The sequence below is a fragment of the Melanostigma gelatinosum genome (assembly GCF_949748355.1).
Source record: "Melanostigma gelatinosum genome assembly, chromosome: 13".
NCBI lineage: Eukaryota > Metazoa > Chordata > Actinopteri > Perciformes > Zoarcidae > Melanostigma > Melanostigma gelatinosum.
The window spans coordinates 3,870,734-3,885,473 of record NC_136646.1 but is presented as its reverse complement, the minus strand read 5'-3'; the positions used below and the strand labels follow the sequence as shown (position 1 = coordinate 3,885,473).

Sequence of the window (14,740 nt, the reverse complement as noted above, 5' to 3'; positions counted from 1 at the left end):
AGACTGTCACGCGGCTTGAATTGTGGCGGCGGCTGCCATTCTTTGTCCTCTTGAGCCGTAGGTAGTACTTCCTCTTCTTCCTCCTCGGTGACATTGTCGGCTCGGCTGGTGATGCTGTGCTGCTGGTGGTTGGTGGTCGTGTTACCTAGTGGCCTCACTTTAACTTTAAACTGCCGGGACGTCGCGGCGGTGTGGCCTCGCAGGTGAGATTGTAGTGTCCCCAGAACATCCCTTCTGCCGGTAAAATCGTCAAACACGTATCATTGCGGTGGCTCGCTGCATATGTTACCTCGGGTTTCCAGTATCCCTCGTTCCCTTGCGCTGCCCATGAGACACATGCCCATGAACAGTACCAGCCTGGGACACCGTTTTCGGGGTAGATCCAATTACACTGTGCCCTTTTTTCTTCTCTTGCTTTCTGCATCATAATCATAATCTTCATCTCCGCTCCCTGCGTAGATATGTCATCTATTCTCCATGTCGAATTCTCTATTACCTTCTGGAATTCACCTGCCCAATCTGCTCCTTCACCCGTCTCGTTGATTTTCTGTTCCCAGATAGTCATCCACGCGATGATGGTAGCGGTCAGGTTCAGTGCCGTCCCACCCCCTTGTTGGACTTGACTGGTTACGTTAGACCCAACCTCAAGGTCCAACTGGGGTGTGAGGTGCTCCGCCATCCAGTGAATTGGGAGAGAATGATCGTTCCAGATTCAACCATCCAGCATGTCTGGTCGAACCTCTTTGTGGTAGTGTGGGACACCCTTACATGAGCGAGGGCCCAAGGGACACTACCGAAGTGGTACAGTATAGCCAGGATGATGCTCAATCCTGTTAGTACTTCTACCACTTTAGCCATTAAGCAAAACCATAATCGTTTTCCATTCCATAGTCGTTTACTTGATTGTTCCAGTCGCTTGCCTTTTTGTTTAAATGATGCGGGGGTTAAGGTTGAGAAGCGCCTAAATTCTTGAACCCTCCCATGTAGAAGTGGGAGATCCATGGTGCGGGAAGCTGCAGTGTGGTGACCGGTAGGACGAGGTCCGGAGGCGGAGCGGTGCAGCCGGAGCTGTGGCTCGGGGGAGAGTCAGGGTCGTACTGAACAATCTTACCCTTCAGGAGCCGGTGATATAGTACCGATGGGTGTCGGCCAATGCTGAAGTCCAGCCCCCTCCACACCCACCTGTAATAGGTGACGACTAACGAGAAGGGGCGTGGGAGGGGTCCAATGCAATCCCCGTCTTCGTCAGCAGTCAACCCAAGCCATACGTACGCCTCCCTGTCCTTCGGGTGGGCGAGGTTCCGGACTTGAGCGAGAACTGCGTATAATGGCTGGCCGTCCTCCATCTGCAGCGCCGTCACTTTAGCCCACAAATCTGAGCGATTCACCTGCGCGTGCATCCAATTCCGCGATTTGGTAGGAGGCAAATCCCTCATGCGCAAGCCCGATTCCGGGTTCGGTGGGCCTAGGCTCGGCACAACTGCATCTCTTGATTCTCAACAACACAGCGTTCTCTGTTTTTCACGTGGAGCGCTGTGCGGCGCTGCATGATCGGGCTGTTGGTCCAAATCAAATTCTCACCCAGCCAAAGATCAACATATTTGTCTTGCAAATAATTAGCATAGTTAGGACCCCACCGTAACTTCAGCGTCTTGCCTTTCACGTTGAATAAAGCGGTATTTAGGATCCAGGGGGACAGGTCAGGACAACAGAGGACCGGCTGCATCAGCCATGGAGAGGTCCACCTGACCATGGCTCTGTCGTACTGGAGATCCCATCCTGTGCGAAAAGTTCTCTGTAAGTCCGCCTTCCCTGGTACCCGTAGGTCTGGGGAGCGCTTATATTCGCCATTGCTGCAGAAATAAGCGCCGGATCCACAGAATCCTTTTCGGTATGCAAAATCTCTTGTGGGTTTGTCGAAATAGACTACCCAGCCAACCCAGGCTTGTTGCCATTTCTAAGCGGCAATCGGGTAGGCCTGCTGCGATGGCGGTGTACCCTGGTGCATCAGGGTCGCGGTAGACCCTGAAGGCCGCTGGGATTTGTACGGCAGCGAGGCCCACGTATATGTATATACTGTATATATATATGGTGAAAAATATTGCTTCCGGTAAGAAGTTGAGTGTACTCCGGTTACATGGAGCTGGTGTTTTACATGAGTGTCCTCAACCTGCTGAAAGTCATTGACATGTGTAAAAAGTCCCTCGCTCCCCTTTTAGAATTCAAGTCAGATTTTTCTTCATTCAATAGAATTATTATGGTTTGTTGGTTTAGGTTGTAGAGATTTTAGAGATATGAAGAATTTGAAGAAAATGTCAAATATAATATCAAACACCTTTACGCCCTGCGTATATCTCAAAAACAAAGAATAAATAATCCAGTTCAAATGACTTATGGAGTGTTGAGAAAAAAAATGTTTATGTTTTACAAGTACAATTGTTTGGGACTTTTAACCTGAGTATACCCTGAGGTTTTATGTTTGACGGTTTCATTTTCAATCAACCAAAAGGAGTGCTTAATGACAAGGCACGTGAAAAGGCACGTGAAAAGGCACGGCCATTCATGACATGCTCACAAGTTTTCCATAGCTGCGCAGATCATGAAGTCCGTAAGCAGGATCATGCTGATATCATTCAAGCAAAGCGCCCTGGTCATTGCTGACCTCATCACAAACCACAATACGCATGCTCAGTTGGCATAATGGCCTCTCTTTCATGTGGTGCCGGTGTATTCTCACAACTCGTGTCCATCGGTGGGCTTTTGAAGGATATCACGGTCGGTAGTTCTCAGCCTCTGGTCTCCCTCTACTCCAGATTTGATATAATCTGTACTGTGTGAGATATCTGACCGCAGCTGCTTGTCTGTCTGTGGTCAGATTTGTCACAGTAATACTGTTACAACAGATGCAGTCACGAGTATTCTCAGGTGTAAAGTAGGATCACCTAGAGTAGTTGGGTAAGAAGTGCTGAATGGGTCATTAGCCCACCTTACACCCCGGCGTGATTTGGCGTTGTAGCGGTGTGATTTGCAAGATGGCCTCCTGTTGATGTATCCTACTTATAGTAGTAAGGTTCTAGAAATAGCTGTGCAGTCAGTATGTTTGTCATTTCCTCCAACACTTGCTTGCAGGATGTAGCCCGTATGCTTTGTTCATGTTACTTGCAGTCTTTCCTCTCTGTTGCTTCCTAAGTGTCACTCAGTCTGCTTGTGAAACCAAACAAGCTGCTTTGTCTCTGGAGCTCTCGGTGTCTCTCTCCCTCTTTCTCTGTCTCTCTGTCTCTCAAGGGACACTGTACACCAGCGGGTGTTGTCACAGCTGAAGTGTTTGGAAGTGAAGCATGATGGGAGATGCATGTCATAGTGTCTGTGTTTGCTTGTTTGTGGGTGCTGCTCTGGCTGTTTATTCTATATAAAAGTGTGTGTCTTGTACTCTTGTCTCAGTGCAGCAGTGGTACAACTGAAGTGGTGTCTATATCAGCGGTTCCCAAACTTTTTAGGCTGCGCACCCCCTTCTACATCCCGACCGGGTTCGCGCACCCCCAACCCCCCCCCCCCCCCCCCCCCCCCACACACACACGCCTTAAAAAAAAAAAAGCAACAGAGCCGCATAAAAATCGGACGAATGAGAGAACAGTTTGCTCGCGCGTGGCGTTTGTTTACAATATTTAGTCCGCTGTTAAATGTTGCAGTGTGAACACAAACCAAACAAAGGGGCAACTGCAACATTGTATCATATTAATCCCTGAATCGGAACAAAGCAAACGAACTACGGGTGTGAAAACGCCCTGAAACACTGCAACAAAGTTTCAATAAATTTCAGTTACACAAGGCGTCACTTTTAAAGAGCAATACGGATGGAGAGGACACACGCACAGACTCAGAGGCAGATTATCACATTTAATTTACAATTAACCATAGCGGTTACATTAATCTGAAACAAATTACAATACAGTTACACATCACGACTGATCATCAGAGGTAGGGGACTGAACTGGATACAGGAATACAATTATGTAAGACAGCAAGGCAACACCATGCAAAGTACTGTGTAATTTGAAATTACTTAAACACAGTAAGCCACGTAAAGAACAAAGAGTATGCAGAGGCTCAGAAACAGATTTAGATAAAAGAGGAGGAGTCCATTTGAGGATTTTCACAAGCAGCGCAGGTGGCTCAGCCTGCAGCAAGAGAGAGGGAGGGAGAGGGAGGGGAGAGAGTGAGAGATGAGTATTCCCAGTAACCTAGTAGCAATAATAACAATAATATTTGGCCACATACTTACATGTATTAATGCGACGGATGGGCTTGCATCTTCGCACAAAGCTCTCCGATGTTTGGCGCAATTGAAGACAGTTTAAGCCTCAGGTCTTTCTCAACATCATCCAGTCTTTGCCGATATTTCGTCTTTACTGCTGTCAGAGCAGAGAAACCAGCCTCACACAGATACGTTGTGGCAAAGGGCATCAAAACTCTCAAGGCTTGCTTTGCCAGGACTGGGTATGCTGGCATTGCCTTGGTCCAAAAATCCACAAGTGGCTTTCGTTTGAATTGCAACTGCAGTTCTCCATCAGATGACAGCTCAATCAGCTGCTCCTGCTCCTGAAATGACAGCTGTGGGACAGGGAGGGAAGCTTCAAATGGGTTGCGAATCCACGTCTGAGATGTGTCCATAGGTGGGAAGTATTTCCGGAGCTGCTCGGCAAGTTGTTTGAGGTGTTCAATTATGAGACCTTTCACATGTTCACCCATGATCACGTCGTTTGCCTCCAAGAACGCGTGAAGTGTAGGGAAACACAGGAGCGTATTCCCACTCACACAGCTTGTCCAGAACCGTAGCTTCTTGATCATAGCTTCTATCTTGTCTTGTGTGTTGAACAAAGTAACACTGACTCCCTGCAGACTTAAATTCAGTTCATTCAGAACAGAAAAGATGTCGGCGAGATAGGAGAGCTTCTGCAGAAAGTCCTCGTCATGCAGATTGGACGCCAAATGAAACGGGTTGTCCTCAAAAAACTGCTGAAGTTCGTGCCGCAGTTCAAAAAGCCTTGTCAACACCTTGCCGCGGGACAACCAACGCACTTCAGTATGCAGCAGCAGTGCTTTGTGTTCGCTGCCCATCTCATTGCATAACAGTGTGAACAGTCTTGAATTTAGCGGACGCGCTTTAATGAAGTTCACCAGTTTCACAGCATCATTGAGGACTGAAAGTAGATCAGCTGGCATGTTTTTGGCTGCGAGGGCCTCCCTGTGAACACTGCAATGTAACCAGAGAATGGATGGACAGACTTTCCTGATGTGAGCTATAAGCCCTGTGTGTTTCCCCGTCATCGATTTTGCCCCGTCAGTGCAGATTCCCACGCAGCGTGTCCAGTCGATCCCATTGGTCCTCATAAAGATGTCAATTAAATTGAAGATTTCTTGTCCTGTTGTTCGGGTAGCAAGGGGCCGACAGAACAAAAACTCTTCCTGCACCGTTCCTTCGAAAAGGTAACGGACGTACACCATAAGATTGGCAAGATTGGCCACATCTGTAGACTCGTCCACTTGCAGAGAGTAAAACTGACTCTTCTTCACGCGACCGACTAATGTAGCCAGGATGTGTTCGGCCAAAGCATCAATGCGGCGCGACACAGTGTTGTTGGACACCGGGATCATGTCCAACTTTTTTGCTTCTTTCTCCCCAATCATACATTCCACCATCTCTCTGGCAGCTGGCAAGCACATGTCTTCGGCGATTGTGTGCGGTAGCCCCTTTCTCGCTATTCTGTAACTGACCAGATATGAAGCCCGTAGTGCGTCATTTATAGACCCAACACATGAATGAGACTGCAGTTGTTTTTGGCTGTTTTGTAACTCCTCCAATTTCGATTTAAAAAATGTAAGGGGCTTTTGACTTGCACTGGCATGCTTGGTGTTCAGGTGGCGACGTAAATAAGAGGGCTTCATACAGCTGTTAGCCAGAACCTCGCTGCACACCACGCACTGTGGCTTTGGGGAATCTGCGTTGCCAATGCAAGTAAAGCCCAGACACAGATACTTTTCAATATATTTCCTCTTTTTTTTCCCAGTCTGATGCTCACTCTCGTTTCCTCTTTTTTCACCTTGACACGATGGGCCGATGTGCTCCCGACTTGTCTGTGCAATCCCTTCCTCCTTTTCGGTCTCCTCAGTCTCATCTTCCTCTGACTCTGGCTTGATTTCTTCTCCCGGTCTGTCCCCAACGCACCTCTCGGTTCCCCTCGCCTCCGATTCCTCTCTCTCTCTCTGTCCCTCTCCTCTTTTACAACTGACGGCTTCAGATGACCCACCTGACAGTTTCCCCGATTTCAGCCAGTTTAGCATATTTAAATTAATGTTGCGGAATGCATGAAGTTCGCCGTTAGCTGACGTTAGCTGCACAAGCTAGGCTGGCTAGTGTGTACGACTGGCGGCAGGCGGCAAGACTGCCGGAAGGAGCTCAAGTGCATTTATTAAATTGTACGTTTTTAATTTTAAATCTTACAAAGGGAATTTTTATCATTCATGTTTTTATTTTGTGACAAATCCCACTTTTTAAATTAAAATTACATTTTTTTTTTATATTTGATATTATTACACCGTCAGACCGCCATTACACTTTTCCTCTCGCGCACCCCCTAGAGGCAGCTCGCGCACCCCCAGGGGTGCGCGCACCCCACTTTGGGAATCCCTGGTCTATATCATCATCTGCCTTCAGACGAGCTGACATATAAACGCCATCAATGCCATTAACTTCCCTTACTTTGTTCCCCTTCACTTTACTGTCATTGTTTTTCATCCTGTCCCACTGAGGCTGTTTCAATCGGCACATTTCACAGCAGCAGGTCATTGCAGGGTACACACAGGTGGTATTGATTCATCATGGGCCTGTTCCATTTCGGTGGGCCAGAGCCTGGTGTTGTGGATGCCAGCTCACTGTAATAGCTGTGACACTAAATTAAACATTTTTAATCTGCAATGTGTGAGTATAAAATGCCTATTACTCGTTCCATTTGTGCATTATTATGAAACCCACTGCTCCTCTCAGCGAAACCCATCCTGTGCAGCATTGAAGCGCTCGGACCGGCCATACGTCCATGCTTGGAGAGGTACTGGTAACCTGATTTGTTCAGGTCCGATGCCCTGACCAATGGGCTGTCCTGAGCCTAACTTCTCGAGGTTGATACCGAACCTTAACCAATCATCTCTGCCTCAACCAGCTGCGCAGGACGAGTTTTGTCAGGAAGAGCAGTGTGATACATAATAACGCTTCCATTGCATGTCAATAGTATACAAACCACTGCCTCCATTCACCTTCACTACGGGCCAGTAGTGCGGCTGCCCCAGCAACTTGGCGACAGCTGGGATACCGTAGTGCAGCCGCACAGCATTCTGGGCCAGCTCGGCATCCTGGTGGCGAGAGGTGAGGTGACGCAGGGCGCAGACTGCCGGCTCAGCAACATCCTCCTTTTCCCCGGCACGGAGCACGGCGTGGATCAGCGCCTCCACTCCGCCATACTGGGTCACCAGAGTCTGAGGGATTTCAGGTAGAAGACAATCGACTAGAATAGCTCATCTGGAATGCAGGTGTGCCCTACGGCTTCATGTAAAAGATGCAGTGGACCGATACATGGATGACATGTACAGTCTGTGTGTGCGTTAGCGAGTTCAGGCTTGAACGCAACGAGACAATTGTAAATATCGGAGCGCAAACTGCAGTTTGCCTGAGATGAAGAGTGCAACTAAACACATCTTTCATGAGCTGACACAGGACGACGTCAACTTGTGACCAGCTTTAAAGCTCTGCATGGCACTCACAACCTCTAATTCAGGACTTTGTATGCAACATGCATAAATATACATTCATAAATTTGTTTATAATGTAAAAAAATGTTGTGTTGATAAAGTCCATGTGAGTCAAACAGGGCTAATGCTGTGTTCACACCGTACGCGTTGATTTTTTGACGCACTGCAAAATCGCGTCACACGCGCCGCCGGTCGTGTTCACACCAAACGCCGCAAAATCGCGTAGCGCCGGAGAGGGGGTGTGGTTTATCAACTGGAAGCCGTTCATTTCTTTTACGCTATCAACTATGAAAGGAATAAGGACAATTGCTGCTTTGTACGTGTTGTGGAAGTCCCTCAAACGTCGGAATGCCAAACGCCCTCATGTCTGGTTCATAATATTGTTCAGAGGAGCTCTGTGGATTGTATCGAGCTGTATTCACTGTGTCTAGCAAGCCACCAGTCGCTGTTTACTACAGCTGTAGGAACACAAAATAAACAGATTTGGCTGTGATTTAACGGAAAATAAACCGACAAAAAGGGACTCCGAAATAACTACATAATGATGCCGATTTTTACTTGTCTTCTCCGACAAAAAGGGACTCCGAAATAACTATGTAATGATACCGATTTGTAGGCTACTTGTCTTCTCAATGGAGCTCTGATGGATCGGTGCTAGGCTATGCTAACATCGTAGCAGCTCCACCAGCACTCAATAACGTCACGTAGACGTAAATACGGCAGCATCTATTAATTATGTGCATAGACTTTGTATGGAATCGCGACGCGCGTCAAAAAATCGACATGGCTGGTGTGAACGCAGCATTAAGGCTACTTTCACCTCAACGTTTTGGTTCATACCAAATGCCTTTACACATCAGGGGCGCTTTTTTTGAAAGTCACACTTTTGTTTTTTGGAACTGCTGCTTTTGTTATTTTACACTACAACACATTGGCGCTGTTGTCCACACCGAGATGGCAAACTGTATCACTCCTTACAACCGTAGCTTACAACGTTGACAAAGGCAGCACAGACCCACTCCTTCAGGCATAATATTCATATTTCACACCCCGGTGTGCATCGACCTTAACTCTGGGGAATTTGTCTGGTTAGTGCACTTTGTCTGGGCTGGTCTGAAAGCTGTCAGTCAAATATTAACATTGGCCTTGCTGATGTGTTTGCAAAGTGTATATGGTAACTTACCTTGACTTGCATCTATCAAATCTTGTATATATTGTTTTACGTCTGTGAAAGACGTCAGCATATCACCAGAGCACTGGATTGCCACCGGGTAATTTGCACACTGGCTGTGTCACACACACCCACATATCACTGCTATGATGTCTAATTTCTTTGCACTTTCAGTATCACTCTGCGTCTGAGAAAAACAACACTATCGACTGACTACAGCCTCTCGATATGGTGACATGTTTGCTTAGCAACTGGGTCAATGGAAGGTTACTTCCATCAACCCAGAACAGGTTACAGATAACATACGATTCATTTTATAATCTCACAGTCATGTCAGAGAAAGCAAACATCTTGATATAGCATCTCATACTGATGACTGCAATGTTATGGTTTGAACTGATTTTGAAAAATGAGGTGAGATTGTGAGACTTGGTATCACTCAGATTTCACAGAAGAGTGAAAGCTGTTATGGCAGCAGAATATGGTTTGGTCACATATAGCAGAAATGTTCCATTGCTCAATGGTTACCTTGTTGCGTGAGTTATTACAGGTGAGGTTGGACAGGATGCCAGTTGCACATGTCAACATGTTGACATCATCTGAGCCCAGCTGGGTGACCAATATCTGCAGCAGACCATCTAATCCATCCTATTTAGAGAGACCAGGGGAGCAAACAGACAGAGAGAGAACACATCAGTGACAGCCTCCTCACTGCAGTGTGGGAGTGCTGATGCCGCTACATGACCTACATAAGTAAACGAGACCATCAGCGAGAAGATGGGTCATTTTAATATAGTTCTTAATGCCTGCTACTGGTTCTGATTCCCCCTGACATCAGGTTCCCCTGCAGCACTACTGCTTTTGTCCACAGGGGCCACTAAAACCATCACAAAATGAAAGTTTGTTGGAGGAAATTAAAAGAAAACAGCTTCACATCACCTGAACTTTGAAGTAATGAGGCATTTGTTCTGACTTGCATTCCCACTTTGTCCTTGGAACCAGAATGTTTTGGATCTCTATTGATGGTGTCACCGGGCTGAACAGTATCATATTTATGCATTTTTGGTACGTATACAACAATAAAAGTGACCAATATCAATTCTGTCACATTTTCTATATCATGACCATTAAATGGTGATTGAGACGGGCACCAGACCAGCTCCTTCCTTGCTGACCAGCTCACCAGAGCTAGAGTCTCTGCTGAATCATGAGACTGGGAGAAGCAGGTGAAAAGTCTGGTGGAGGAAGTGCAAGAGTGCGCTGCAATCATTGCTTCTTTTTTTTCTTTTTTTACAATCATAGATGCATGACTGGCATTTGGTCAAACTGCTTCGCTTAGCTAAACACAAGTCCTACATCAGCAAATGCCATTTTTGCAGTATTGACAATTTAATTTTCCACCCCCCCCCCCCCCCCCCCCCAAAGTACCAGTGCACAAAACAACCAAATAAAGACTGAGAACTTAGATCAGGTTCATAAGCAGGACAAGATTAATAATGTCATTAAGGAAATGCAGAATGTTGAGGCTGGATGTCAACATTTTGGCTTGAGTGTTCAGCGTGCCCTCTTAATTCATCTCAAAAAATCAAACAGGTTTCATAAAAAAAATAGTTTTCTCTCTTTTCCAACTTTTGTTGGTGGTTTATTCAACCAGTACACAGACACATTATTCCTTGTCTAATTGCTTCCAGTTAACATATCCTGCTCACCAAGGCTGTCCACTTTCCCTGCTTTGTTTCGCAATTGCAAGTGAGCCTCTGTCAACTGCACTTAATTCAACCTTGATATCCAAAGCATTTGGAGAGAGGGCATGGAACACTGTGTTGCTCTACGTGCCGACGACTTCTTGCCTTTTTACCTCCAAAAAAGCAAATGCTTTCCCATTAATACATGTGAAGGCTTCTTTTGAGAGATGGTGTTCTCTACCTGTCACTATAGCTGGGAGAGTACAATCAGTGAATATGATGAAACTGGTTTCAGTGCTCTTATCCAAGTCATTTTAATTCAGTTAACCAATGTATAACCTCCCTAAATTGGGAAACAAGGTGCCATGGATTAAAAGTATATTCTCCAAAGAGCTTGTGAGGAAGGTGGACTGGGCCTTTCTAGCCGTATTCATTACTACTGGGGATCTAACATCAAAAAGGCCAAATACAAACTTGTGTCTGCTTGAGACTACTACTGTATATTCCTCCAAAAGAAAACAGCCAAAGAAACACTCTCAGTCTACATAATGTATGGTAGGTGAACATATACGTACCTGTTTGGTTGCAGCATCTGACAGATTGCGGAGCGTCCACAGACAGTTCTGGATAAGACGTTGACTAGAACCTGTAAGATGTTGGCCCAAAGCCTGCATACCACCTGGACACAGATATGAACAGATGTATATCTCAACACTGAATGTTCGGCTTGGTATATGGCCTAAGGGTCAAACGATGACGCTCTAGGTACCCATCTAGCGTGAGTAAGAATGGGTTGGTGATGTAGACGTACCAGCCTCGACTATTGCTGGCTTGTTACTGGGACAGACAGATAGCACTTTGAGAACACGACTGGTGGTCCACAGCAGCTTCTCATAGTTATAGTTCCTCGTGATGAACACCAGACCCTCTGGGCCCCCATTGGCTAGGATGATCAGCTGAGAAGAAACAGGAAGTAGGAGGTGTAATTATGTAATAAACAAATGGACAAAAATGGGATCAGCTCCAATGTTAAGGTCCTCTCCTCACCTTGCTCTCCTGGTTGCCGTAGGACAGGAGCTGCAGACAATCAGTGGTGATGGCCAGAAACTTGGGGTTACTCTTTTTCAGTAAGGGAACCATCCTCTGCAGGCCATCAGCAAGACGCACCGCCATCTTGGCCCCCTCTTGGTGCAGCAGCAGGTTGTGGAGGGTTGTGATGGCATAAAATAAGACTGATTCTACTGGTGAACTGCATTAGGAAACAGAGGAAGACAGAAGAAATGGAGAAGATTTAGAGATGTCATGAGATTCATTCATTTCAAGGGGTATTAAATAATCTTTGACCTTTTACTGACATATCAGCCACCAATATATCACTTTACACAAGTTTGTAGGACATGAAGTGAGAAAGCTTCTGTATATAGTATTGCTTGCTCACAGCACCGCCCTCCATCATTGAGCAGTTGAGAAGGCAAGGCAATGTATGTGTGTGTGTGTGAGAGAGAGAGAGAGTGAGAGAGAGAGAGTGCGCTCTGTTTGAGAACATGGAAATGTCAGCACCTGATAAAGCTACTGTATATACATTATGTAGAAATATATTATACCTGTAATTGATCCAATTAAGAAAACATTCCAATCTGTTAACACTTTGAACCCTTGGCTGTTTCTGTTAACACTTCCTTTACTGACAGGAATTTGGCATTTTCACTACAGCAAGGCAAGTCCAAAGAGTCTGAGAGGAAGGGGTGTGATTTGATGAATAGGGTTAATGCAAAGATCATGTTTTAGCAGGATGGCTCCAGGGATTGCAATGCTGTTTTGTTTTCAGTAGGACATCTGTAGATGTTCAGTCCTCCACCTTTTGGTGGGTCCAGACTGAAATATCTATTGGAAGATCTATTTGATTGACTGCCATGACATTTGAGCCAGACATTCATGTTCCGATGAGGTTGAATTGTAATGACTTGAATTCTCTGATTCTCTGACTTCTCATCGGTCTAAATACCAATACTGTACGTCTAAAAGCCTTCACACACCAGGGATGTTTTTTTCGCACATCAATATATTTTTCAAACTTTTGTTTTGTCATAAATACTACACAAATATTACGTGGCATAAGCGCAACAAATTTATTTTGGGTAAAGTTTTTTAGATCTTTCACACATATAAAGGTATCGCTGCACGTTGTGCAGAACAAGTATATTGAAAACATACTCATGGTTATGAGTGAGACAACACGGAGGCTCCATTGTCCGAACCAGGTAGCAAACTGTATGAGTCCGTTCAACCTCGACAAAGGCAGCAGAGACCAAATCCCCTCCTCCTGTCCTCACCTTTCATAATGAAACGTCTTGACATATACATGTGTACTAGAGGCAACTCAAATTTAGACAGTGCATTTCACAAAAAGGAAAATCAATAAAATAGCATACAGTAGCCATAAAACAGTTCATGTTAGTGAACTCGCGTTAGCTGCTCTGGGGCACTGCGATCCTGGTAGTTGGTATTCTGCCTGCGCAAATCTATTCAAACCTTTTATTGAAAAAGTGCTGCAACTATCGCAAATTTGCACCACAGCAGGTATGAATAGTTTTCATGTAAAATATTCACAGGCATAAAGTACAAAGGCCATAAGTAGCAGCAAGCTACTGACATGTCCATGAGCCACAGCTCTACTTTGTGCTTCGTGCTGATTTGCATCTTTGAACAGAGAGAGCAAGGTTACCCTCTCCCCACATATAAAACCACACGTTATTATGTGACTTAAGCTCCACACTTGGGTCATTGGAGGACAACGGATGCTACAGCTACACTACTACGTTTCCAATATAAAACAAATATCTTTTGCTACGTTTACACTTGAGCGTCCACACTACTCTGGAGTTTTAGAGAACACAAAGGAGTTTAGAAACTCCAGCAAAGCCGGGTAAGTTTGAAAAGTCCGGGGATGCCTCTACTTTCTACTTTCTGTTTAGACCGACACCCGCATGCTCAGTGTACGTGAAGAGTCACGTGATATTCATTTTCAGGCGTGCTAGCATGGACGGAGATCATTGAAAACGATGCTGAAACGCCAGTTCAGGTTATTTTCCCCATCAGCCCCATCGCTCTGAGATCTCTCCACAAGGTCATGTGTGTTTATTCCGGATGTGTGTCGTGAATAACACCGACAGTGTTAATGAACAGAGTCATGTCGCTGTCAGTTGGTGTGAACAGTCTGTTCTACAACTGAACATACCTAAAACCAAAGAGATGTTCTTTGACTTTCGCAGGAGACTTTTTTCCCATCTGTGTCTGTGACTGCATTCCAGCAGTACCATCCAGGGTGATGAGCTCACCTTTGATGCCAACACTGATTTCATTGAGAAAAAAGCTTTTTTTTAATGTTGACAATTTAATGTTGACAATTCTTTTCAAAGTGTTCATACTTTTATTAAGTCAGCTCTAACCTTTGCTGTGATCTGTTGATTTGTCTGGTTTAAAACAACCGACAGCTCTATGGACTCCCAGATCCCTGCTGTGGACATGATACGGTGATACTGTTCTTTTTCCTGTTGCTTTCTCGAATGATTTTGGTGACAATGACAACAAAGATGTTGGCACTATCATGTGCAGTTGTGTGTATTCAGCCTGGGTTTCTAATAATCATGTCCCCATACAATGAAACTGCATTATCTATTCTGTCTTGCGAGAAACATATTCTCTCCCAGATTAACTTTGTTTTTGACGTGTCAAACAAATGTTTCACAGACCTATCACAGTCTGTGGCAGCAGGTAGGGACAGGGCTGCCAGTAGTAAACATAAACAAATTAGTACACTCATATTTCTACCAACTCAGATATATTTCCAAGATCAGACCAATGTCTTAACGTAGTTGAGACTGAAGTGTAGCTGATTGAGAACATCGTTTTGTAGGAGACAGGGTTGGTTTATTTGTGTCTGTACTGTGTTAATATGTTGTATGGATTGATCGGTGGTGTGGTAGCACTGTCCCCTCACAGTAAGAGAGGCCAAGGTTTGATCCTTGGAGTTTGCATGTTCTCCCCGTGACAGGTTCTCTTCGGGTCCTCCGTCTTCCTC

At 45.4% G+C, this 14,740-nt stretch overlaps 1 protein-coding gene across 1 annotated transcript in view; it reads right to left on the bottom strand.

Annotated features, from left to right (window-relative positions):
* LOC306787038 (junction plakoglobin-like) overlaps positions 1–14,740 on the bottom strand; it is a 144,366-nt gene that overhangs the window by 27,053 nt on the left and 102,573 nt on the right. The window contains exons 6-10 of the mRNA XM_079282038.1: positions 11,707–11,908; positions 11,471–11,615; positions 11,235–11,338; positions 9,503–9,622; positions 7,312–7,530 (exon numbers count right to left, since the gene is read on the bottom strand). Coding sequence (XP_079138164.1) covers positions 7,312–7,530; positions 9,503–9,622; positions 11,235–11,338; positions 11,471–11,615; positions 11,707–11,908 — 790 coding nt within the window. The remainder of the gene's footprint in view (positions 1–7,311; positions 7,531–9,502; positions 9,623–11,234; positions 11,339–11,470; positions 11,616–11,706; positions 11,909–14,740) is intronic.